The sequence below is a fragment of the Anser anser genome (assembly GCF_964211835.1).
Source record: "Anser anser genome assembly, contig: SUPER_W_unloc_9, whole genome shotgun sequence".
Taxonomy (NCBI): domain Eukaryota; kingdom Metazoa; phylum Chordata; class Aves; order Anseriformes; family Anatidae; genus Anser; species Anser anser.
In genome coordinates, this window is record NW_028154223.1 from 220,074 (window position 1) to 243,787 (window position 23,714).

At 46.9% G+C, this 23,714-nt stretch overlaps 1 protein-coding gene and 1 long non-coding RNA gene across 2 annotated transcripts in view; both read left to right on the forward strand.

Moving 5' to 3' along the window:
• The window catches only part of LOC310888970, a 306,398-nt gene that overhangs the window by 220,004 nt on the left and 62,680 nt on the right, over nucleotides 1-23,714 (forward strand). The window lies entirely within an intron of this gene.
• On the forward strand, nucleotides 4,439-13,826 carry LOC310888965 (uncharacterized protein). Its single transcript, XM_083852676.1, has 2 exons — nucleotides 4,439-4,683; nucleotides 12,814-13,826. The coding sequence occupies exon 2, from the start codon at nucleotides 12,820-12,822 to the stop codon at nucleotides 13,813-13,815; it is 996 nt and encodes a 331-aa protein (XP_083708802.1). The 5' UTR covers nucleotides 4,439-4,683; nucleotides 12,814-12,819; the 3' UTR covers nucleotides 13,816-13,826.

Below are 23,714 nucleotides of genomic sequence, written 5' to 3' on the forward strand. Positions count from 1 at the left end.
CACAAAAAAGACATACAATTATTAACACTCCAATTAATATCCCTCCAGCAGCTGCAAATATTACCCAGGTAACCTTGTCACAACTGTGAGAGGCCCGCTTACCCTTCTCCTGCTTCTTATACAGTCATTAGCAGGTCTGTCCTGGCTCCTAAAACTGGGATGCAGCGGTAACCTCGGATTTGCTCAATCTACTCCCAGGATCGCTAGCGGCTGCTCTATTGGCCAGAAAATCCCCTTGACCACTCTATCGGTCAGCCTGTAGGGTACCCTCCTCCCTTACAGGGACTGTGCTGCACGCCAGACATCTCTGCTTGATTTACCAGCTGCCCCGGCCACGCGTATGACTTACAGGCCCTCCTTGTACTGTAAAACATGCCGTTTGTCCGCAGCTTCAGGAGGTCTTTGTCTGCTCCCGCGGTGAGCGGCTGAGAGTGGAGGCTCCTAAGAGGAAAATACTCGGGGTGCACCTAGAGGCGTCCGCTCCACAGTCGATCCCACAGCCGAGCAGAGCGACTCCTGGCGCAAGGAATGATGCTATTATAGTTTTGTATAATTACACCAAAGAGATGCATTGCGATAAGGAGCAAGTGTGGCGCTGACGATTTGTTTCATCGTTTGGTTTTTGCCCATGTAATTGAACCTTACACATGCTGCTGCTGTTACACTTCCCAGGATATCTAATTCCTGTGGCTCTAGGGGCGCTTGTGGTAAGTAGACAGTCCACCCATCCCAGTTGTCTACCGTGGCGCTCCCATTCTTTATTGCCAATTGTTGTCTGCGGCCTGTCTGGCTGCTTATTTCAGTCCAATCTTTGTTATCTGCCAGGATCCCCACCAAACATGTCGCGAACAGGTCGCTAGCACTAGCCAGGGGCAGGCACATCGCTTCTTGTCCTGTCATGTTGGCAAGGGTGACCCAGATATTGCGGCGTGCTTGGATGGAGACCCAGGGCTGGCAATAACTGATGACAGCGGCGATTGTGAGGAGGAGGCCAACCATGGCCTTATTCACCTTACTGGTACCCATCTTGGTCCGTGACCTGTGGAGACACAAGCATACCTTCGACCCCAAGTTATTAGAGGATGGGGTCCCTCCCAAAGACCTGTATTTAATTTTTTTACCGTTACTAAGGCCTGCTCTGACTGTGGCACCCGTGACAGCGCGAAATTCATATTTTTGTAATGTTTTACTATGGGCAGTACGTCTTCGTGAGGAAAGGGTAATGATAGGTGATTCATTACGTAAAGTGCCTTTCCCAACCTGTTCTGTGGTGTTTCCTGGGTGTCTCCCCCTTTTTGTTTATTTGGCAGTGTTTTCAAGGTGCAATGTGTGCGCTCAACAATGGCTTGACCCGTGGGGGAATGAGGAATGCCTGTGATGTGTCGGATACCCCAAGTTTGAAAAAAGGTTTGAAGGGAGTGACTACCATAGGCAGGGCCACTGTCGTGTTTTATTTCTTTTGGGATGCCTAGCGCTGCGAAAGCGACACGGAAGTGAGCCTGGACATGGTGGCTAGTTTCACCTGCCGCGGCTGTCGCCCAAATGGCATGAGAGAAGTATCTACCGATACGTGAACATATTTCAAGCGACCAAATTCTGGAATATGCGTTACGTCGGTCTGCCATAACTGTAAAGACCATAGACCTCTATGGTTTACCATTAAAGACGGGGTCGAAACATGTTGTCGACAGTCAGGACATGTTTGGACAATCAATTTGGCGTCAGTGATCGATATAGCGAATTGTTTCGCCAAGACTTTGGCGGATTGATGGAAAAAAGCACGGGATAACCGTGCTTGCTCCAGCACCTTAGGCACCGGGACAGTCAGGGTCATATTAGTTAGCTGGTCAGCACATGCGTTACCCTCTGCAAAAATACCAGGTAACATGGCGTGGCTCCGCATGTGAATAATACAATATGGGTGCGCTCGCTGCTCCACCAAAAATAACAGCTCCTTACATTTTAGAAACAAGTTTTCCTTTGGGATATGTCTCAAATGTGCCCTCTCAATGCGCTGAGCGACACCTACAGCATATTGTGAGTCTGATACAATATTCAAAGGTACTGTTGGCCAGCGCTTAAAAGCCATTATAATAGCATGTAATTCAACTATCTGTGGGGAACCTTGGATCCGCTCAATCTGGTGTTGCCACTTTCCACCTTCTTCCCAAGTTACTACAGCTTTGCCTGTTTTTCCGGACCCATCTGTAAAGACCGTCCGCCCATTCACTGGTTGCCGTTGGCACAACGGCCACTCTTCAATTTTTATATTGTTATAAAAGGAGAACACTTTATGAGGTGGATGGTGGGTATCAACCTGTCCGTCGAATCTCGTCAATGCTATTTGGAGCTCTAAACTATTCTGCAAGCACCAGGTGAAATAGTCTTTTACTACAGGAATTATAATCAGATTGGGCTCTTCTCCCGCTAATTCACCTATTCTCTCACGTCCTTTCTTTATTAGGACAGCAAACATTTCCACTTGCGTTGCAATAGTTTTTGAGGGTTGATGGGGTAAAAAGACCCATTCCAGGACCATTAAGGGGTCCTTAAGGGAGGGGTCCCACTGCCCAATAATAGCCACTGGTTGTTGTCCTTGATTACAAATATATAATTGAAGGGGGAGGTTCTCACTACGGTGATGGCATTGCTGTGCCAACGAGATTCTTTCTTTCGTTAACCATTTGCAATGCTTTATGAGCCTCCTCAGTCCATCGCCTTGGGGCATTAATATCAGTGTCTCCCTTTAACAACTCAAAGAGAGGTGCCAATATCGAATTGTCTATCCCATATTGTAGTCTAATCCAGTTTATATTGCCTAGTAATTTCTGTACATTGTTCAGTGTTTTAACATCTGCATTAATGGATATCTGCTGTGGTTGAATGGTTTGCTGTAAAATCTTCCACCCCAGATACTTCCAAGGTGCTTGGGTCTGCACCTTTTCAGGTGCAATTTGGAGTCCTGCTGTCTGTAACGCTTGTTTTAAGGCAGGCAGTGCCTCTTGGACCTTATGACCAGATGGTCCAGCTAGTAGGATATCGTCCATGTAGTGGTATATGTATATCTCCGGGAAGCATTGGCGTACTGGTTGGATAGCTTTCGCAACATAGGTTTGGCACATGGTTGGGGAGTTTTTCATGCCTTGTGGTAGTACGGTCCAATGATATCGGTCCATAGGCTCCTTCCTATTGATCTTTGGTACCGAGAAGGCAAAAACAAGGAGCGTCGTCAGGATGCAAAGGAATTGTGAAAAAACAGTCTTTCAAGTCCATAACAACGATGTCCCAATTACGGGGTATCATTGTAGGTGAGGGTAATCCTGGCTGCAAGGAGCCCATGTCCTCGATCACTGCGTCGATTCGTCGCAAATCATGCAGTAATCTCCATTTCCTGCTCTTCTTCTTGATGACAAACACTGGCGAATTCCATGGGCTGGTTGTCAGAACAATATATCCTTGTTGGAGTTGTTCTTGAACCAACTCCTGCAGCGCTGCGACCTTATCTCTTGTGAGCGGCCATTGATCCACCCATACCGGTGATTCCCTTTTCCATGTGAGACGGAGTGTCGGTTGCTCATCAATGGCCGCTACTGAAAATTTTCAGGGGAGGAGATGGTGAATTTATATTGTCCCATGACATCTCGCCCCATCAGGCTGATGGGGATGTTAGCAATGTAAGGGCGTACTGTGCACATAGTACCTTCTTGGGTTTTTATAGTAAGCATCGTGGCACTCTGAAAGGTGTTTGGCATTCCTCCCACTCCAACCAATCCGCCTGAGGGAGTTGTCATGGGCCAAGCAGAGGTCCAGTCTTTAATGGCAATGACGGTAACATCTGCTCCAGAGTCCACCAGCATCTTGCATTGACTGGAGGGTGGGTGCTCAGAGTTATTCCAAAGGGTAACAGTAAGCGTTGGCTGATGCTGGGCTATGTCGGCGGCCCAAAACGCCTCGGGGAACCCGGTTGACACGAATCCTGCCGCTCCCCTGATAGCGTCCACAGCCTTTGGTACTACTGCTTGGAAAAGAATCAATTGAGCAATTCTAGTTCCCTTTGGTATTGACAATGGTGGAGACGGTGTCCAAGCCATAGCTTGGATTTGTCCATTATAGTCGGCATCTATTATCCCCGGCAAAACAAACAATTCGGTCAAAGTTGTACTTGATCGTCCTAGCAGCAATGCACTACAGTCACTCCCAATTGGTCCCTTTGACGTTCAATGGAATTTTATGAACGTGAGTACCCCACAAGGTGGCGTCTGTTACTGTGGAGGCATCCACTCCGGCACTCCCTCTGGTTCTGGCTGAGAGGGTGTCCACGGTGGTAACCGTGGCAGCGGGGCTGCAGGTGGCGCTGGACCATGCGTCAGCATTACATTTGGAGCCCTCCCTTGTGGGAGGTTCCTCCTTTGACCGGGATGCGGGGGTGCTTGTGTCGTCGCGCGGCCCCGCCCCGCGCTCCTCTTCCTGTTTCCCTGCCGCGGCGGCAAAGGCTGCCCTTCCGCGTTGTATTTAGAGCGGCATTGGCTCGCCCCGTGGCGTCCTTTCCCACATCTGGGACATAAAGTGGGCGGAACTGCCGGCGAGTTGCCCCCTTGCCCACGCTGGGGGCATGCGAAGACTAGGTGGCTCGGGTCTCCACACCGATAGCATTTTTTCTTACCCTGTGGGTCCTGACTGAAGGTTAGTGCTGTTGCAAAAGCGGACGCCAGCGATTTGGTATGATGTTCGATAGAACCCACTCGGTTACACGCCTCTATCATCTGCACTATTGTTGCATTCATGGGCAGAGCCTGTAACACCTTTTTACAATCGGTATTTGCGTTTTCCACCGCTAGCCTTTGTAGCAAGGCGTCTCTTGCTTCCCGATTGTCAATCTGCTTATCTAGTGCACCGCGAAGCCCATCTATAAACTGCATGTATGGTTCAGACACCCCTTGCTGGACCTTTGTAAAGGGCTGCGCAGGCTTTCCGGTCTCTGGAATTCTTAACATTGCCTGGAGGGCTAGGGTCGCAGTCAGATGGAGGATGCCTGGATCTAGACACGCCTGAAGGCGTGGATCCACCATCAGGTCTGTACCCATCAGTTGAGGTATACCGGCTCCGAAAAGCGGATCCCCCGGCTGCCTTTCTAAATTTTGGAGCGCTGCATGTTCATAGAAATCTCTCCATTTCTGTTCCCATAATAATTTTTGTGTCAGAGTTAATATCATTGCTGCCATTTGTCGCATGTCAAAGGGGACTAAAAGCTGTCCTGTCATGATATTCTCCAGCAGGCACTGTGTCAGGGGACTGATAACCCATAATTGGTCACTGTCTTACGCAGTTCTTTAATAAGGTCCCACTGGAAGGGGTGCCAGTCATTTTGCCCACGATCCCGAACTTTGAATGGAAAAACGAGCCCTGTGCCCCCCCCCCCCCCCCCCTCCTTTATTGCTTCTCTCTGAAGTTGTTTCCAACGATCTCGGGGGTCAAAGGGACCCACGTCGGGTGGCGCCTCTGGCCCTGTGGGCGGTGGCAGCGGCGCGGACAGCCGCTGAGATATTGTGTCCGCCTCTGTTCCCAAGTCTATAAGGTTTACTTTCTCTGGTGGTACGCGGTCACCGCTTTTTATTTCACCCACCTGCGTAGCCTGAGCGGCTGCTGTCTGTGCCCTTTTTTCCACTTGCCATGATCTCAATGTCTCAGTTACTAAGGGGCAGGTTGTCATCACCTCAGCAGCTGTTGTATCTCCCTGCGAGGCAGCGTCCCATATAGTTGTCCCCGCGTTTTCCCAAGTTTTTACATCAAATGCCACTGAAGCTGTTGCTGGGGCCCCATGCTTTTGTAAGAACTTTAGCAATAGTTTCACTTTATACGGGTCATTTTTCACTCCTCTTTTTACCAGGAGTTGAGTCAATAACTTAACTATCACCTTCTCCTTGGCTGATAGATTAGCTCCCATAGTTAATGCCCCAGCCGCTCACCTGCTTCTTGAGGTGATGTCCCGGGATTAAAGCCGCGGTCCCGCCGCCAGCTTGAGTCGTTCGACTGCGGTCCCTCCGGATGCTTCTCTCAGCGTTGCTCTCTTCCCGATCACGTCGGGGTCACCATTTGAAGGGATGAAAGACACGGACTCCCGATGGCTCGTGAACAGGAGACGTTTATTGCAGTTTTTTCTCCACTACATATACTTTCCCCGTAGCCCCATACGCTGTCCACGTACCCGAATCGGTCATACAATTGGTTAGAGACCCTCAGACACATGCCTCAAGCCAGCCAGCAATTGGCCACTGCGCAAAGCTCATCTTTAACACTGCAGCCAAGTTATTTATCTCGACCTTGCTCAAGTTTTTGTTTCTACCGCTTACTTTCTCATTATCTCTAGTTCATGGATGTGTGAAACAGCGCAAGGCTACTTGTGAATTCCTTCCCCTCAGTTACTTGTAGCTTCCAGTCTTTGTAACAGATGCTTGCTGCTAGAGCATTTGTGATGATAAGGTGAATCATAGAATCATAGAACAGCTTGGGTTAGAAGGGACCTTAAAGATCATCTAGTTCCAAGCCCCGCTGCCATAGGCAGGGACAGCACCCACTAGCTCAGGTTGCCCAGGGCCTCATCTAACCTGATCTTTAACACCTCCAGGGATGAGGCATCCACTACTTCTCTGGACAACCTGTTCCAGTTCCTCGCCACCCTCCGAGTGAAGAATTTCTTCCTAACATCTAATCTAACATCTCCCCTCTTTTAGTTTAAAACCGTTCCCCCTTCTCCTGTCATTGTCTAACTGAGAAAAAAGTTGCTCTCCATCTTTTTTTATAAGCCCCCTTTAAGTGCTGAAAATCTGCAAGAAGGTTACAGAATCATAGAATATCCAAGTTGGAAGGGACCCACAAGGATCATCGAGTCCAACTCCTGGCACCACACAGGTCTACCCGCCCCCCCCCCCCCAAAAAAAAAAAAAGAAGAAGAAAATAAAATCAGATCACGTGTCTGAGAGCATTGTGCAAATGCTTCTTGAAATGCAGGCTCGGTGCAGTGACCACTTCCCTGGGGAGCCTATTCCAGTGCATGACCACCCTCTCAGTGAAGAACCTTTTCCTGATATCCAGTCTGAACCTCCCCTGTCGCAGTTTCAAGCCGTTCCCTCACGTCCTATTGCTGGTAACCAGAGAGAAGAGATTAGTGCCTGCCTCTCTGCTCCCCCTCGTGAGGAAGCTGTAGATTGCAATGAGGTCTCCCCTCAGTCTTCAGGCTGAACAGACCAAGTGACTTCAGCCACTTCTCATATGTCTTCCCCTCTAGACCCTTTACCATCTTTGTTGCTCTCCATTGGACACTCTCTAACAGTTTTATACCTTTCTTGACACCCAAAACTGCACACAGTACTCAAGGTGAGGCTGCACCAGCGCAGAGTAGAGCGGGATAATCAGTTCAGTTGACTGACTAGCAATGCCGTTCTTAATGAACCCCAGGACACAGTTGGCCCTCCTGGCCACCACGGCACACTGCTGGATCATGTTGTAGTGGGTTTACATGGCAAGGTTTTGGTAGCGGGGCAGACCACAGGGGTGGCTTCTGTGAGAATAATCCAGAAGCTGCCCCATGTTAGATAAGGGGCCTGCTGCTCCCCAGAGCTGAGCCAATAAGCGATGTTGTTTGTGCCTCTGTGAGAGCAGATTTAAGAAAGGGAAAAAATTGCTGCACAACAGCAGCTGGGAGAGCGATGAGTGAGAAATAGCCTTCCAGACACCAAGGTCAGTGAAGAAGGAGGGGGAGGAGGTGCTCCAGGCACTGGAACTGAAGTTCCCCTGCGGCCTCTGGAGAAGACCATGGTGTGGTGGTCTTACTTGGGTGGGCAGCCAAGCTCCACCACAGCCGCTCTCTCACTCCCACTCCTCAAAGGGGAAGGGGGAGAAAATACGACACAAAGGGCTCAAGGTTTGAGATAAGGATGATTTAATTAAAGGGAAAAGGAAGGGGAGAAAAAAATAAAAAGTTTGCCTTTTTGAAGGCCTCGTGGAAGCACAGAGAGAGAAAAGCAGTTACTCTCTACTTCCCATCAAACAGTGATGTTCGGCCACGTCCTGGGAAGCAGGGCCTCAATACGCGTAGCGGTTGTTTGGACAGATGTTTCCACACCGAGAGCACCCCCTTCCTTCCCCTTTCCCACCTTTTATTGCTGAGTGTGACATCATTGGTTGGTTTAGGTCAACTTCCCTGGTGATGACCCCTCACCGACTCTTGCCCACATCCAGCCTGCTGGCTCTTGGGGGGTTTGGAGGGAGTCCTGATGCAGTGCCAGTATTGCACAGCAATAGACAAAACACTGGTGTGATACCAATGCTGTTCCAGCTACAAGTGCAGAGCACAGCACTGTATGGGCTTCTGCAGGGAAAGTTAACTCCATCCCAGCCAAACCCAGCACACATGGTGGAGCAGGTTGTCCTCCCGCAGCCCATGGTGTAACACGGCGGAGCAGATTTCCATGCTTCAGCCCATGGAGAAGGCAACAGTGGGGCAGGTGGACCTGCACTGAAGGAGACTGCAGCCTGTGGAGGACCCCTGCCGGAGCAGATTCCGGGCTGGACCTGTAGACCATTGAGAGGGGACCCCACAGGAGCAGGTGACCTGGCAGGAGCTGCTGCCCATGGGGGACCCCAGTTGGAGCAGTGTGCTCCTGATGGATGGACCCTGTGGTACGGACCCATATTTGGAGCAGTTCTTGAAGAGCTGCTGCCTGTGGGAAGTCCACACAGGATCAGTTCGTGAAGGACTGCATCCCGTGGGAGGGACCCCACGTTGGAACACTGGAAGAGAGTGATTGAAAAGGAGCGGTGGAGATGAAGTGCTATACAATGAGCGCAACCCCATTCCCGGTTCCCCTGCGCTGCTCAGGGGGAGGAGGTGGAAGAGGGTAGATGGGGGGAAGGTGTTTTTGGTTTCTTTCCTTTGTTTCTCACTTGTCTACCTTGTTAGTGAGAAAAATCTCAATAATTTTCTTCAGACAGGATCTTCTGTGAAGCTATTTTATTCGCGATTGCAATGGCAGGCATCCTGCCAATTAGGAGCACATTATAGTAAACATATCATAACCTTTTATTCCCTACTACCCGACACCTGATCACCTCCCCTGTTTCCTCATTGGCTGAGTACTACAGGTTTACAAGCTACTCGATGCTCCTCTATACCATATATGTACAATTTTTTTGATCAACCCTTTAATTTCTCCTTTTTCCCTTTTTTTTTTCTCCTTACTTATGTTTAGAGAACTTGTGATCTTTGTTTTTTACTGTTCTCACACTGCTCATCCTGTTTTTCTCAGTCTTCTACCTTATTTTGGAACAGTGAGGCCTTCTACCGTCCACTTATCTACTTAGCATTTCTCTTTGTTGTGACTACACAATTAACTTTGAATACAGGTTAGTTTTCTACTGCAAAAACACACTCTACTTCAAAAACATTAGACTGCAAAAACATTTTCACAATTCCCCCCTCTTATTTTCTTACTCCTATTATTGTTTTTGCACCTCTTCACATCCCCCACTCTTGAGTTTTTCCAACATTAAGGTGCAATATTTTTCTTTGGATGTCACAGGGCATGACAGATATATAATGCCATCATTATTATAATACCAACAAATAGTTGTTTGAGCCAATTCCATTGAGGTAACCACGAAGTTAGTTTCTCCCAAATGTTTCTAAATCCCCACGAAGTGCCATCTTGAGCCACTCTATGTAGGATCTTGTTGTTGTTTTTTTTCCCCCCAAATATTTTTGAGGTCAGTCAAATTCGTACTATTTGATCTATATATATACAGCAACTAGCATTAATTACAGTGCACGCTTCTCCTTATGAGGTTATTTATAAATCTAATACCATTCAGTTCTAGAGTACTATTTTTTCAAACTTATCTCCTTTTTCTTGCATCCAGAGTGTTATTTTATAGTTCTTCAGTTATAGCTGGCATATTTACAATAGCTTTTTCTAATTCACTCACCCCTAACCAAGGTAGAAACCACTTTGCAAAACAGTGAAATGCCCTGTTTCTTTTTACTAGAGGATTATCTGGAGTCCGCTTAATTCTGCATGTGGTTTCAAGGGGGCTTTGGCTCTGTGGGTCTTCCATAATAGTTACATTTGGAATTATTGCCCCCAGGGTGCAAGCTCCCTTCCATCCTAGGGGCAACACCTTCCTGGCTTTATGGCCACATAGCCAGTACCACCCCTTGCCATCTGGGACAGGCAATCCGGTTACAGGATTCTCATGTTGTATCTGGTGTGCATTATGTATATTAGCATTCCTGTAGCTACCATATTCGGTACAGTATGGATTATTCCCCACTTCATGGATAATATTTCCACACCCAGGGTCAGTACTATTGCCCCCTGAGTTTCTATCAATGTTGTTTAAATGGCACCTTTGATAACACAGTATATTGTAGCCAGGATTACGTGTAGGGAGCTCAACGTCAAAATCTATTCCTTCCCGGGACTGAGTATCATCTGTCATTTTGAGAAATCTAGAGAATCCAGACACAGTTGCTGCTGGAAATAGCAATCAGGGACAAAGTCTTTTCAGTCTTTCTAGGCATTTGGGTGCAAAGCCAACAATTATTTCGAGACAGAACTCGAGAGATGTTCTGGATTAATTGGAAATGCTGATTTTTCCCTCTATCCTATCACTAATCCATTGAGAATAGGTATTACTAAGATAAACTTAAAATACATCATTTCTATATATATATCCCTACAATAATTAAGGAATAATAATAAAGAAAAACAATAAAAATCACAAACTAATAAGGATTCTTCTGGTGGGGATTAAATACCCCCCCCCCCCCCCCCCCCGTTCTCCCACTTCCAGGAAGCGTTCCCTGGAAACACTCCAGTTCTGTGTAATTCAATCCCTTTTACTCATTAATTCATTAAGAATTCTTCTAAGGAGAAGTTAAAGGTTTACAATAGATAGTTTTAACAGTTTTAACTTTAAAAGTCTTTGTTAATGCAGTCTCTCAGGTTTCAGGGTTAACCGATGCTTTTACCCAGGTATGAGTCCACCCTTTCTCAGCTGTTCTTACTGTTGTCTCAGTAGTCAGGAGCACTTGGAACAGTCCATCCCACTCAGGTTGCAGCTTCGATTCTCTCCTTCTTGGAATGGATGGATCAGGACTTCCAAGGGTGGGGTTTGTGCTAACGATCCACAGGTCCTGAGAGATGACAAAGAGGACGACAGCTCGAGTATATAGTTCTTAAGAAAAGCATCTTTTGTCTCAATTTGAGGTAATTCATTCCCTTTGTCCAGGTACAGCAATCCAAATAATATTTCATATGGTGAAACTCCCACATCTTTTCTTGGTGCAGTTTGAATTCGGACAAGTGCCAAAGGTAAGCACTTCATCTGGGGAAGCCGAGTTTCCAGAACTTAGTCAATTGCTTCCTTGCTGTCTGATCTGCTCCACCCTTCCAGAAGAGGAAGGATGCCAAGGAGCGTGAAGTTTCCACTTAATTCCTAGAGTCCACATAGCCCTTGCAATATTTCTGACATAAAGTCATTTCCTTGATCAGAGTCAATATTTTCAACAATTCCATACCTGGGAGTTATTTGTTCTAGAATTACTTTGGTTACTATGTTCGCAGTAGCAGATACTGAAGGGAAAGCTTCCATCCATCCTGACAAATGATCGACCAAGACTAATAAGTATTTAAATCTACCTACTCTAGGGAGTTCTGTAAAATCTACCTGTACATTTTGGAAGCGTTGAATTCCTGGTTCTCGCTCCCCTTGGCCTGACTGCAGATAATTTTCCTATTTACCTTCTGACATACTACACAACTCCTGCATACTTGTTCAGCCAAAGTATATATATTCCTACACATACATATTTCCATAGCACAGTGTCACACATTGCTTGAATTTCCCAGTGACCCTCTTGATGTAAACCAGTTAGTATTTGCCTCATTAGCACTTTATTCAGCATTTCTCTCCCCTCAGGGAGTATCTGTTTTCCTTCGGACTTTGTGGCTCCTAATTCCTTAAAAACCTCTTTCTCTTAAAACTTTTTAGTTCTTTTTAGTTTTGGGTAGGGGTAGCTCAGCAATTCCCTGAATCCTCTCTGGATTTATTCTTCATTTTCCCTCATACACTAGATGCCCTAAATATTCAACTTCTCTTTCTACGTATTGTAATTTATTTTCCAATACTTTTAAGCCCTGTTTTCCCAGAAAGTTGAATAGCTTGTTAGTGGCTTCCTTCACAGCTGTTTTCTCCTGTCCTGACAATAAAAGCTCATCCACATATTGTAACAGTAACACCTCTTATGCAGGTTGGAATTGCTCCAATATTTGTTCTAGAACTTGCCCAAATAAATTGGTGGCCCTGTAAACCCCTGAGGTAAAACTGTCCATCTGTATTGCTGCTTCTACCCCATTTCAGGGTCTTTCCACTCAAAGGCAAATATATCTTTGCTCCCAGGGTCCGAGAGCACCCCATTAATATCACCATTATTCCAGTCTAACAATTTACTATTCAAATGCCCAATTTCATAATCAAATCCTTTCCCAAGGAGTTAGTCCCTGCCTCGGGTACATACAATAATTGTCCAGTGATCATTCTATCCCTAGTTTCAGCCTGGTATCCCCAAAAAATAGCACCGTTATCCCAGTCCCTTCTACATCCATCACATTTAGGGTTTCATTAGTTAGTTTAAGCCTTGATACTTTACTTAGCTTCTCACAGTAATAGGCAATAAATTTTACTAATCTCCCAACGCCGAGTCTGTTTTGCCCGTGATGATAATTGTTTTAATTTTAATTTTAATTAATCTTGGAGGTGATTATGGACTGGCCAGAAGGCAAATACTTTGGGATATCATCAGAGGAGGAGGTGGTCCGTGCTGAAGAAGCCCCACTGTACAACAAGCTACCGGAAAATGAGAAGAAATATGCCTTGTTCACTGATGGGTCCTGTCGTATTGTGGGAAAGCATCGGAGATGGAAAGCTGCTGTATGGAGTCCTACACAAAGAGTTGCAGAAGCTGCTGAGGGAGAAGGTGAATCGAGTCAGTTTGCAGAGGTGAAAGCCATTCAGCTGGCTTTAGATATTGCTGAACGAGAAAAGTGGCCAGTTCTCTATCTCTATACTGATTCATGGATGGTAGCAAATGCCCTGTGGGGTTGGTTACAGCAATGGAAGCAGAACAACTGGCAGCGCAGGGGCAAACCCATCTGGGCTGCGGCATTGTGGCAAGATATTGCTGCCCGGGTAGAGAACCTGGTTGTAAAGGTACGCCATGTAGATGCTCATGTGCCCAGGAATCGGGCTACTGAAGAACATCAAAACAACCAGCAGGTGGATCAGGCTGCTAAGATTGAAGTGGCTCAGGTGGACCTGGACTGGCAACATAAAGGTGAATTATTTATAGCCCGATGGGCCCATGACACCTCAGGCCATCAAGGTAGAGATGCAACATACAGATGGGCTTGTGATCGAGGGGTAGCCTTGACCATGGACACTATAGCACAGGTTATTCATGATTGTGAAACATGTGCTGCAATCAAGCAAGCCAAACGGTCAAAACCTCTTTGGTATGGAGGACGATGGCTGAAATATAAATATGGAGAGGCCTGGCAGATTGATTACATCACACTCCCTCAAACCCGCAACGGCAAGCGCCACGTACTTACAATGGTGGAAGCAACCACCGGATGGCTGGAAACATATCCTGTGCCCCATGCCACCGCCCGGAACACTATCCTGGGCCTTGAAAAGCAAGTCCTATGGCGACATGGCACCCCAGAGAGAACTGAGTCAGACAACGGGACTCATTTCTGAAACAACCTTATAGACACTTGGGCCAAAGAACATGGTATTGAGTGGGTGTATCACATCCCCTATCATGCACCAGCCTCTGGAAAAGTTGAACGATACAATGGACTGTTGAAGACTACACTGAAAGCAATGGGTGCTGGGACATTCAAAAATTGGGATACACATTTGGCAAAGGCCACCTGGTTAGTCAATACTGGGGGATCTGCCAACCGAGCTGGACCTGCCCAATCAAATCTGTTACGCACTGTAGAAGGGGATAAAGTTCCTGTAGTGCACGTAAGAAACATGCTGGGTAAAACAGTCTGGGCTACTCCTGCCTCAGGAAAAGGCAAACCCATTCGTGGAATTGCTTTTGCTCAGGGACCTGGATGCACTTGGTGGGTAATGCAAAAGAATGGGGAGGTCCGGTGTGTACCTCAAGGGGATTTGATACTGGGTGAGAATAGCCCATGAGTTGAATTGTAGTATGTTAATTATTATATAATACTGTATGTCATCACTACCATGATTGCTATATATCATAGATGAAAATGGTGATTAATTACAAGGTATTGGAAAGAGTGTAACCTGAGCATGACATAAATGGTATGGAATAAGGGGTGGATAACTGTCCTGGTTCCAGTTAGGACAGAGTTAATTTTCCCTCATAGTAGCTGGTAGGGTGCTATGTTTTGGATTAGGATGAGAAGAGCGCTGATAACATGCTGATGTTTTAATTGTTGCAGAGCAGTGTTTACACCAGGCCAAGGACTTTTCCGCTTCTCGCTCTGTCCTGCCAGCGAGCAGGCTAGGGGTGCAGCAGGAGCTGGGAGGGGACAGACCCAGGACAGCTGACCCAAACTGGCCAAAGGGGTATTCCATACCATCTGACGTCATGCTAAACAATATATAGGGGTGGCTGGCTGGGGTGGGGGGCCGGCTGCTTGGGGATAGGCTGGGCATCGGTCAGCGGGTGGTGAGCAATTGCATTGTGCATCACTTGTTTCTTACACATTATTATTATTAATACTATTATCATTATCACTATTATTATTATTATTATTATTATTATTATATTCCTGTCTTAATAAACTGTCTTTATCTCAACTCACCGGCTTCACTTTCCCGTTTCTCTCCCCCATCCCAGAGAGGGAGGGGGGAGGGTGAGCGAACGGCTGTGTGGTGTTTAGCTGCCAGCCGGGTTAAACCACAACAGGGTCGAAGAACAGCAGGTGTCAATCGCTACCACAACTGTGCACCGGCGGCAATATCGCACCAACCGAGACTCCCTGATTCCCATCCATAAGCTAATTTGTCAACTGGAGAACCAAGGAGCGATCAGCAAGACTCATTCACCTTTTAATAGTCCCATATGGCCAGTGCGAAAGTCTAATGGTGAGTGGAGACTAACAGTGGACTATCGTGGCCTGAACGAAGTCACACTAATCTCCCAACGCCGAGTCTGTTTTGCCCGTGATGATAATTGTTGAGTTACCTCCCTGTCCTTATTTCAACCCTTGAGCCCTTTTCATCATATTTTCTCCCCCTTTTCCTTTGAGGAGGGGGAGTGAGAGTTTCTGAGCGGCTAAGGTGGAGCTTAGCTGCCCAGCTGAATAAAACCACCACACATGTTCAGCTTGTTGTCAATCAAAACCCCCAGATCCCTTTCTGTGGGGCTGCTCTCCGGCATCTCATCCCCCCGTCTGTAGATATAACCAGGGTTGCCCCTTCCCAGGTGCAGAATCTGGCACTTCCTCTTGTTAAACTTCATACTGTTGGTGCTTGCCCAGCTCTCTAGTTTTTCCTGATCTCTCTGCAAGGCCTCACCACCCTCGATGGAGTCAACAGATCCACCCAATTTGGTATCATCTGCGAACTTGCTCAAAAAACCTTCAAGTCCTTCATCCAAATAATTTATGAAAACATTGAAGAGGACTGATCCTAAAACGGAGCCCTAAGAGCGCCAATTAGGAAAGGTGCTCTCCTAGACCTGTTGCTTGTAAACAGGGAGGGTCTGGTGGGTGAAGTGGCGATAGGTGGCTGCCTTGGCCATAGCGACCATGAAGTAGTCGAGTTTAAAATCTTTGGTGAAAGAAGGAAAACTGCCACCAAAACTTCAACCCTAGACTGGGGGAGAACAGACTTCAGACTGCTCAGGGTACTAGTTAGTGAGGTCCCTTGGGAAACTGCTTTTAAAGACATTGGGGTCCATCAGTGCTGGTCAGTTTTTAAGCTCAGTTAGATTTGAAGCTGGCCAGCAGTGTGGGGGACGAGAAAAAAGGCTTTTTAAAATATGTTAACGGGAAAAGGAGGACCAGAGCAAACATTGGTCCGATACTTGATGAGGATGGTCACCTAATAAACAGGGACATAGACAAAGCAGAGATGTTTACTGCATTTTTTGCCTGTCTTCAACACTAGTGATGGGCTCTGGGACCCCAGCTGCCCTGAATTGGATGACCATGACTGAGGGAATGATAAACTCATAGTTAAACCCAAACTTGTGCAGGATTTGCTGCTCCACCTGGATGCATATAAATTCTGATGGGATTCATCCCAGAGTACTCAGAGAGCTGGCTGATGTCATCGCAGGAACTCTCTCAATTATTTTTCAATGGTCTTGTGAATCTGGAGAGGTCCCAGTTGACTATAAGCTGGCAAATGTACCAATTTTCAAGAAGGGCAAGAAAGAAGATCCTGGCAATTACAGGACTGTCAGTCTCATTTCAGTGCCTGGTAAAATTATGAAGAAGATTATTCTGGGAGTTATTGAAAAACACCTGAAGGACAACACAGTCATTGGTCAGAGACAACATGGGTTCACAAGGCAAAGGTCATGTTTAACAAACTTTATTTCCTTCTATGACAAGATCACCCAGCTAGTTGACCAAAGAAAGCTAGTCGATGTAATCTTTCTGGATTTCAGTAAAGCTTTTGATACTGTCTCTCACAGTATCCTTCTGGACAAAATGACCAGAATGCAGTTAGATAAAAGCATGATAAGATGGGTGAACAATTGGCTGGTGGGTTGGGAGTTCTTGTAAATGGGGTTACATCAGGCTGGCAACCTGTCACTGGTAGGGTTCCCTAGGTCACTCCGGAGCCTACTCTTCTGTAGGCTGAACAGCCCCAGCTCTCTCAGCCTTTCTTCATAGGAGAGGTGCTCCAGCCCCTTGATCATCTTTGTGGCCCTCTCTGGACCCGTTCTAACAGGTCCACATCTTTCTTGTGCTGTGGGCCCCAGACCTCAATGCAGTACTCCAAGTGGGGCCTTACAAGGGCAGAGTAGAGGGGGACAATCACCTCCCTTGACCTTCTGGCTATGCCTCTGTTGATGCAGCCCAGGATGCAGTTGGCCTTCTGGGCTGCAAGCACGCACTGCTGGCTCGTGTCAAGCTTTTCGTCCACCAGAACCCCCAAGTCCTTCTCTGCAGGGCTGGTCTCAAGAGGACTGCTCTTATTCTCCCAGTCTGCACTCGTGCCTGGGATTGCTCCAACCCAGGTGCTCCAACCTTGCACTTGGATGTGTTGAACCTCATTAGGTTCACGTGGGCCCAATTCTCAAGCTTGTCCAGGTCCCTTTGGATGGCATCCCTTCCTTCTGTTGTATCAACCGCACCACTCAGCTTGGGATCATCTGCAAACTTGCTGAGGGTGCACTCGATCCCACCGTCTATGTCACTGATGAAGGTATTAAACAGTACCGGTTCCAGGACAGACCCCTGAGGGACACCACCCGTCACCAGCTTCCACTTGGACATAGAGCCATTGACCACCACTCTCTGGGTGCAACCTTCAAGCCAACTCCTTATCCATTGAATGGTCCACCCATCAAATCCATCTCTCTCCAATTTGGAGATCAGGATGTCATAAGGGACCGTGGCAAAGGCCTTGCAGAAGTACAGGTAGATGACATTGGTCGGTCTTCCTTTATCAACTGATGCAGTCACTCCATCATGGAAGGCCGACAGATTGGTCAGGCATGATTTGCCCTTGGTGAAGCTGTGCTGGCTGTCTTGGATCACCTCCTTGTCTTGCATGTGCCTTCACATTGCTTCCAGGAGGATCTGTTCCATGATCTTGCCAGGCACAGAGGTGAAGCTCATCGGTCTGTAGTTCCCCAGGTCCTCCTTTCTACCCTTTTTCAAAATGGGAGTGGTGTTTTCCTTTTTCCAGTCACCAGGGACTTTGCCTGACTGCCGGGACTTTTCAAATATGATGGAGAGTGTCTTGGCAACTACATCAGCCAATTCCTTCAGGACCCTGGGATGCATGTCATCAGGCCCCATAGACTTGTGCTTGTTTAGTTTCATCAGGTGGTCTCGAACCTGCTCTTCACTTACACTGGGGGGGACTTTGCTCCCCCAGCCTCCATCTACAGGTTGAGGGAAACGAAAGACTTGGGAAGACTGACTGGCAGTGAAGACTGAGCCAAAGAAGTTGTTGAGTACCTCAGCCTTCTCTGTGTCTGTCGTTACCAGTTCACCATTCTCATCCATCAGAGGGAATACACTCTCCTTGGCCTTTCTTTTCTGAGCAATGTACCTATAGAATCCGTTCCTGTTATTCTCTGCGTCCCTTGCCAATCTCAGTTCCATCTGTGCCTTGGCTTTCCTGATCCCATCCCTGTACTCTTCCCAGGCCACATGTCCCTGCTTCCACTGCCTGTTCATTTCCTTCTTGCACCTCAGTTTGACCAGCAGGTCCTTGCACAGTCATCCCTGTTCACTTTCTTACACAGTGGGATGGAGAGTTCTTGTGCTCTAAGGAAAACATCCTTAAAGAGTTGCCAGCTCTGTTCAGCTCCTTTGTCCCTAAGGACAGTGTTCCAGGGGATCTCATCTACTAGGTCTTTAAATAGCTGGAAGTTTGCTCTTTGGAAGTTCAGGGTCCTGACTTTGCTCTTTGCCAGGCCCATATTTTGCAATATCACAAACTGAACCAGGGCGTAGTCACTGAAGTCCAGACTACCTCCAGTCTTGACCTGTTTAATGAGCTCTTCCGCATTGGTGAGCACCAGGTGCAGTAACACTTCTCCTCTGTTTGGTTTGTCCAATAGCTGGACCAGGAAGTTTTCCTCAATGGACTCCAGGAGTCTACTGGATTGTTTACTGCCTGCCACGTGGCTTTCCTAGCAAACATCTGTGTGGTTGAAATTCCCCAGGGTGATGAGAGCCTGTGAGCACGATAGTTTTTATAGTTGAAGCAAGAAGGCCTTATCCAGAGGCTCCCCTTGATCGGGTCGCCTGTAGTAGACCCCAACCACAAGCTGTCCTTTATTGGTGTGGTCCTTAACTTTCACCCAGAAGCTCTCAGCCTGTCCAACCATCTGTCCATGGCTGTTTCTCAAAGGCATCTCTTCACAATTAATCCCTTCCCTAACACAGAGAGCAACATCCCCCCCCCCCCTTCCCTTCCTATCTCTTCTGAAGAGCTTATAGCCCTTTATTCCAGTGTTGCAGTTATGTGATCCGTCCCACCATATTTCTGTGATAGCAATCAGGTCATATTTGTCTAGTTGCACCATGGTTTCCAACTCTTCCTGCTTGTTTCCCATGCTGCATGCATTGCTGTAGAGGCACTTCAGCTGGGCTATCGGTCATATATTTCCAGAACCCTTCCTGACTGCACTGGGACAGTTCACAAGTATTTCCCTGCTGTTACTTAGAGTGAATGTGTTCTCAGGTATGCTTTCTTCACTCAGAGGTGCATCCCCTTCCCCCACCACATCTAGTTTAAAGCCCTCCTGATAATCCCAGACAATTTACTGCCCAGAACACTCTTGCCCCACCTGGACAGCTGCGTCCCATCCGGCATCAGCATGCCTGGTCCCTCAAAAGCATGTCCAAGGTCATAGAACCCAAAACCTTTAGCATGGCACCAGCCTCTCAGCCAATCATTCACTTGGTCCGTTCGCCTCCTTCTTCCTGGGTCCCAGTCACCAACTGGGAGGACAGAGGAGAACACTACTTGCACTCCCAATCCCTTCAACAACTTTTCAAGGGCCATAGAGTCCTTTTTTTGATATTTCGGAGTCTCCTTGTTGCAGCATCATTTGATCCTACTTGAAAAAGTAGGAAGGGGTGGTAGTCTTTGGGACCCACCAGACTTGGTAGCCTCTTAGTAATATCATGAATATGGGCCCCAGGCAGGCAGCAAACCTCTCTGGAGAGATTGTCCAGATGGCAAATGGGAGCCTCAGTGCCTCTCAGAGAGGAGTCTCCAATGACTAACACCCTTTGTGCCTTCTTTGTGGCACTGGTTTTGATGCAGGTGGTTGACTGAGCCAACTTTGTGTGGCTGGCCTTTCTGAGATCTTTACTAGTTCTCCCAAAGTCTCCTCTCTCCTGCCCTAGAACATCATATCTGTTGCACAGGAGCACTTCAGGGGCAAGGGGGAGACTCCTCCTCCAGCTCTGATCAGAGAAAAGGGTCCACTCTCCCTTGTCCTGTGAGTCTTTCAAATGTGCTCATTCAGGGCTGCAAGCTTGTTTACCCACCCCTTTCCTGGACTTGAGACAGGGCTGTTGCTTGGACTGTGACAACATATAATACCATTTGTCAATTTCCCGCTCAGATTCCTGAATGCTTTGTTGTCTTCTGAGCTCCTCTTGCAACAGAGCCACCTGTTTGAAAAGCTCAGCCAGCTGGGCACACTTGCACCCATGACACCCACCTCTGCCTTCAGGACCTAGGGGGACTTCCAGAGACTGGAGTTCCCTGGAACTGAGGGTCTGGGCAGCTCTTTTAAAACAAAATTGTTAGAAGCATTAGATCAGTTTAATAGTTGCTAATCACAATGTTGATTTTTTTTTTTTATTTTTTTTTTTTGATCTCAGGTCTGCTGTGCCTGTTTTTCAAGTTGAGTTATATAGCACATTACTTACTCTATGTGCTCACTGTCGTACTGTTTATCCTTTCTGGGGGCTGGTTTAAGGTTATTATTTTGCTGTATTGTGTAACACTGGCTTATGATAGGGTAAAATTACTGGTCATGAGACTAATCTGGTATTTATACTCAGCATTGCCGTCAACTCCATACTTTGGAAACTATATCTCAGAAACTTTTAACAATTACACCTTTTACCCTTTTTCTACAGGGAGCTGATCTATGGAGGGGACAGGGGGAGATGTTTTTTTCCCCCTTGTTCACTCTTCCTTTCTCCTTCCCCTCCCCTTTCCCCTCCAGGCTAGTTACGATAGCTTTTCAAAACTTTGAATATCCTTGGGATGTTCAAACCAGCATGTTCTTACTGTTATGTCTCCAGAATGCACTTCAAGTTTTGTTTAAGGTTAAACTACTTAGGAATGCCATCCAGAGATCTGTCCTGAGGCAGGATAGTTATGAGTGGCAGGGAGTGTGGGAGGATATGGGCAGGCATCTAGAGCAGTGGGTACCTCCAGTGTTTTGGAAATTCACCCCTGAACAACTGCAAAATCCTAAAAAACTGTTAGAATGCTTGCAAAAGGGGTGTCATCACCCTAGCAATTCCAGAGATACACAAATCACTGCAACGTGCTGGAACTTGGCCTATGCTTACTGAGCCACAATCAATGCCACTCTAACCCCTGTGCTGGACGCTGCATCCATTCCAACCCCTGTGACAGGCCCCAAGGCTGGGCCAGGGAAACAGACTGTACCAATGTCACTTGCACCTGTAACCAAGATGAAACAGTGGACTAGAAGGTCAGGTCACTTAGAAAGCAGAGGAACTCCTACTCAGACTGGGAAGAAGAAGACGAGGCAGGCTACTCCGAAGTGGCTGGGCCATTAGAGGAACAGGAATACGAAGAAGAAGATATCATAAAAGCATCAATAACTACCCGAGGCCTATCCTAGTGTGAGCTACAAGATTTTTTGCAAAAAGATTTCAGTTGTCATCCAGGTGAGCACCTTGTCACCTGACTGCTCCGGTGCTGGGATAGCAGGGCCAATAGCCTGGAATTAGTGGGCAGGGAAGCCAGGCAGCTGGGATCCTTCGCTAGGGAAGGGGGCACTGACAAAGAAGATGGAAAAGATGCACAAATCTTTACCCTCTGGAGGCGTCTCCTGTCAGGTGTGAAGGAAAGGTATCCCTTCATGGAAGATCTTGTATGTCTACCAGGCAAGTGAACCACCATGGAGAGGGGTATCCAGTACCTGAGGGAATTAGCCGTGCTGGAGGTGATTTATGAGGACCTAGACAATGAACAGCTAACCAAAGATCCAGATGAAGTCAAGTGTACACGACATGTGGCAGACTTTTATAGTGCACCATCATCATATGCCAGCTCATTGGCAGTAATGACCTGGAAAGACCATGAGGAACCCACGGTGGATGAATTGACTAAACAACTCCGGCAGTACGAAGAAAGTCTCTCCTCTTCCCTACAGGCCTGCGTCTTGGCTGAAGAGGAGTTTTCTCAAGAGGTCTACCAACTCAAAGTTAATTCTTTGGTGAAACATTCCCAAGAGGTCAAACAACTTAAAAAGAATTTATCTTCCTCCCCACCTGTATGAACTAGTGTCTCAGCTATCAAGAGTAAGCATCCCGCTGTTCAAGAAAGAAGATATACTGGGTACACATCACATGCCACCCTGTTGTTTAACAGTTATGATTATGGAGAGGACATGAGGAAATGGGATGGAAAATTTACCTCGACCCTAGAGGCACGGGTACGTGAGTTGCAAGGAAAAACCATCGCAAAAGGGGGGTTCTTTGAGAAGCTTGCTGCTCCAATTTCCAGCGGGCAGTCCTCCAGACACAGTAATGAATATTATGACCAGGACTAGAAGGGCCCCGCCTCCAGCCAGGGGGAGGAAAGGGACAATTGTTTTTATTTTACTGTGTGGATTCGGTGGCCTGGCACGTCAGACGCACAAAAGTATAAGGTTTTAGTAGATACCGGTGTACTGTAATGCCATCAAGCTATAAAGGCACAGAACCCATCTGTATTTATGGGGTGATGGGGGGATCCCAGCAGTTAACTGTATTGGAGGCTGAAGTGAGTCTAACGGAGTCTAATGGAGAACTGAGGCTAACAGTGGACTATCATGGTCTCAATGAAGTAAAGCTACCACAGAGTTCTGCTGTGCCTGACATGCTAGAACTTCAATACGAGATGGAGTCAAAGGCAGCCACGTGGCATGCCACAACTGATATCTCTAATGCATTTTTCTCCATCCCTTTGGCAGCAGCGTGCAGGCCACAGTTTGCTTTTGCAAGGAGGTTTATACGCACAAGGATTGAAGAAGAAACAGGATAAGGGTTACTGTTGGGCTTTGACCAATAGTAACCTTTTGATGTGTCTGTTTCTTTTCGCTATTTCTCTCTACTGGTCACATAGGATATCGATTTGGAGACGTTAATTACGTTAGCTTGTGTCTTTTCAAATGCTTGCATGTAAATAAAATAATCCAGAAGCAATATGGGATTCACAGAAACTGAATTCATCCAGCCCGACTTGTTAGAATGTGGTGTATTGTGATATTTTGTGATGGAATATCATACTCTCATACTGCAGGTTAGTGGTTCAACTAGCTTTTAGAGATTATCTGAATTTTTATCCTTTTGCATACCCAAATGTGATCTCTCCTTGAAACTCAGTCGTACAGAGCTATTAGCATACTCTAAATTTGTTTCTGAAGTTCTTTGATCTTTCTGAGGTAAGAGATGTACTATGTGAACATTTTTGCCTTTCTGTATCTGAGACTAGGTGTTATATCTAAACATTTGAAGTGTTAAGTTAATTCATCACTTTAGCATTCTGTTTTTGTTAAACTCATTCTTGGTCCACAGGCTAATAGGAAAATTATAGAATTGAGTAGTGCTAGAACAACGAAGTAGACGAAAGCCCGTCCCAGTTGGAGAGGGTGCCTAAGGCAAGGCAACCTACCCCCCGCATTGCTACATCAGCTGTCAAAAAAGAAAAAAGGGTTATTG

Coding starts and splice junctions, on each gene's coding strand:
- LOC310888965 (XM_083852676.1), top strand. CDS start 12,820: ATGGACTGGCCAGAAGGCAAATACTTTGGGATATCATCAGAGGAGGAG.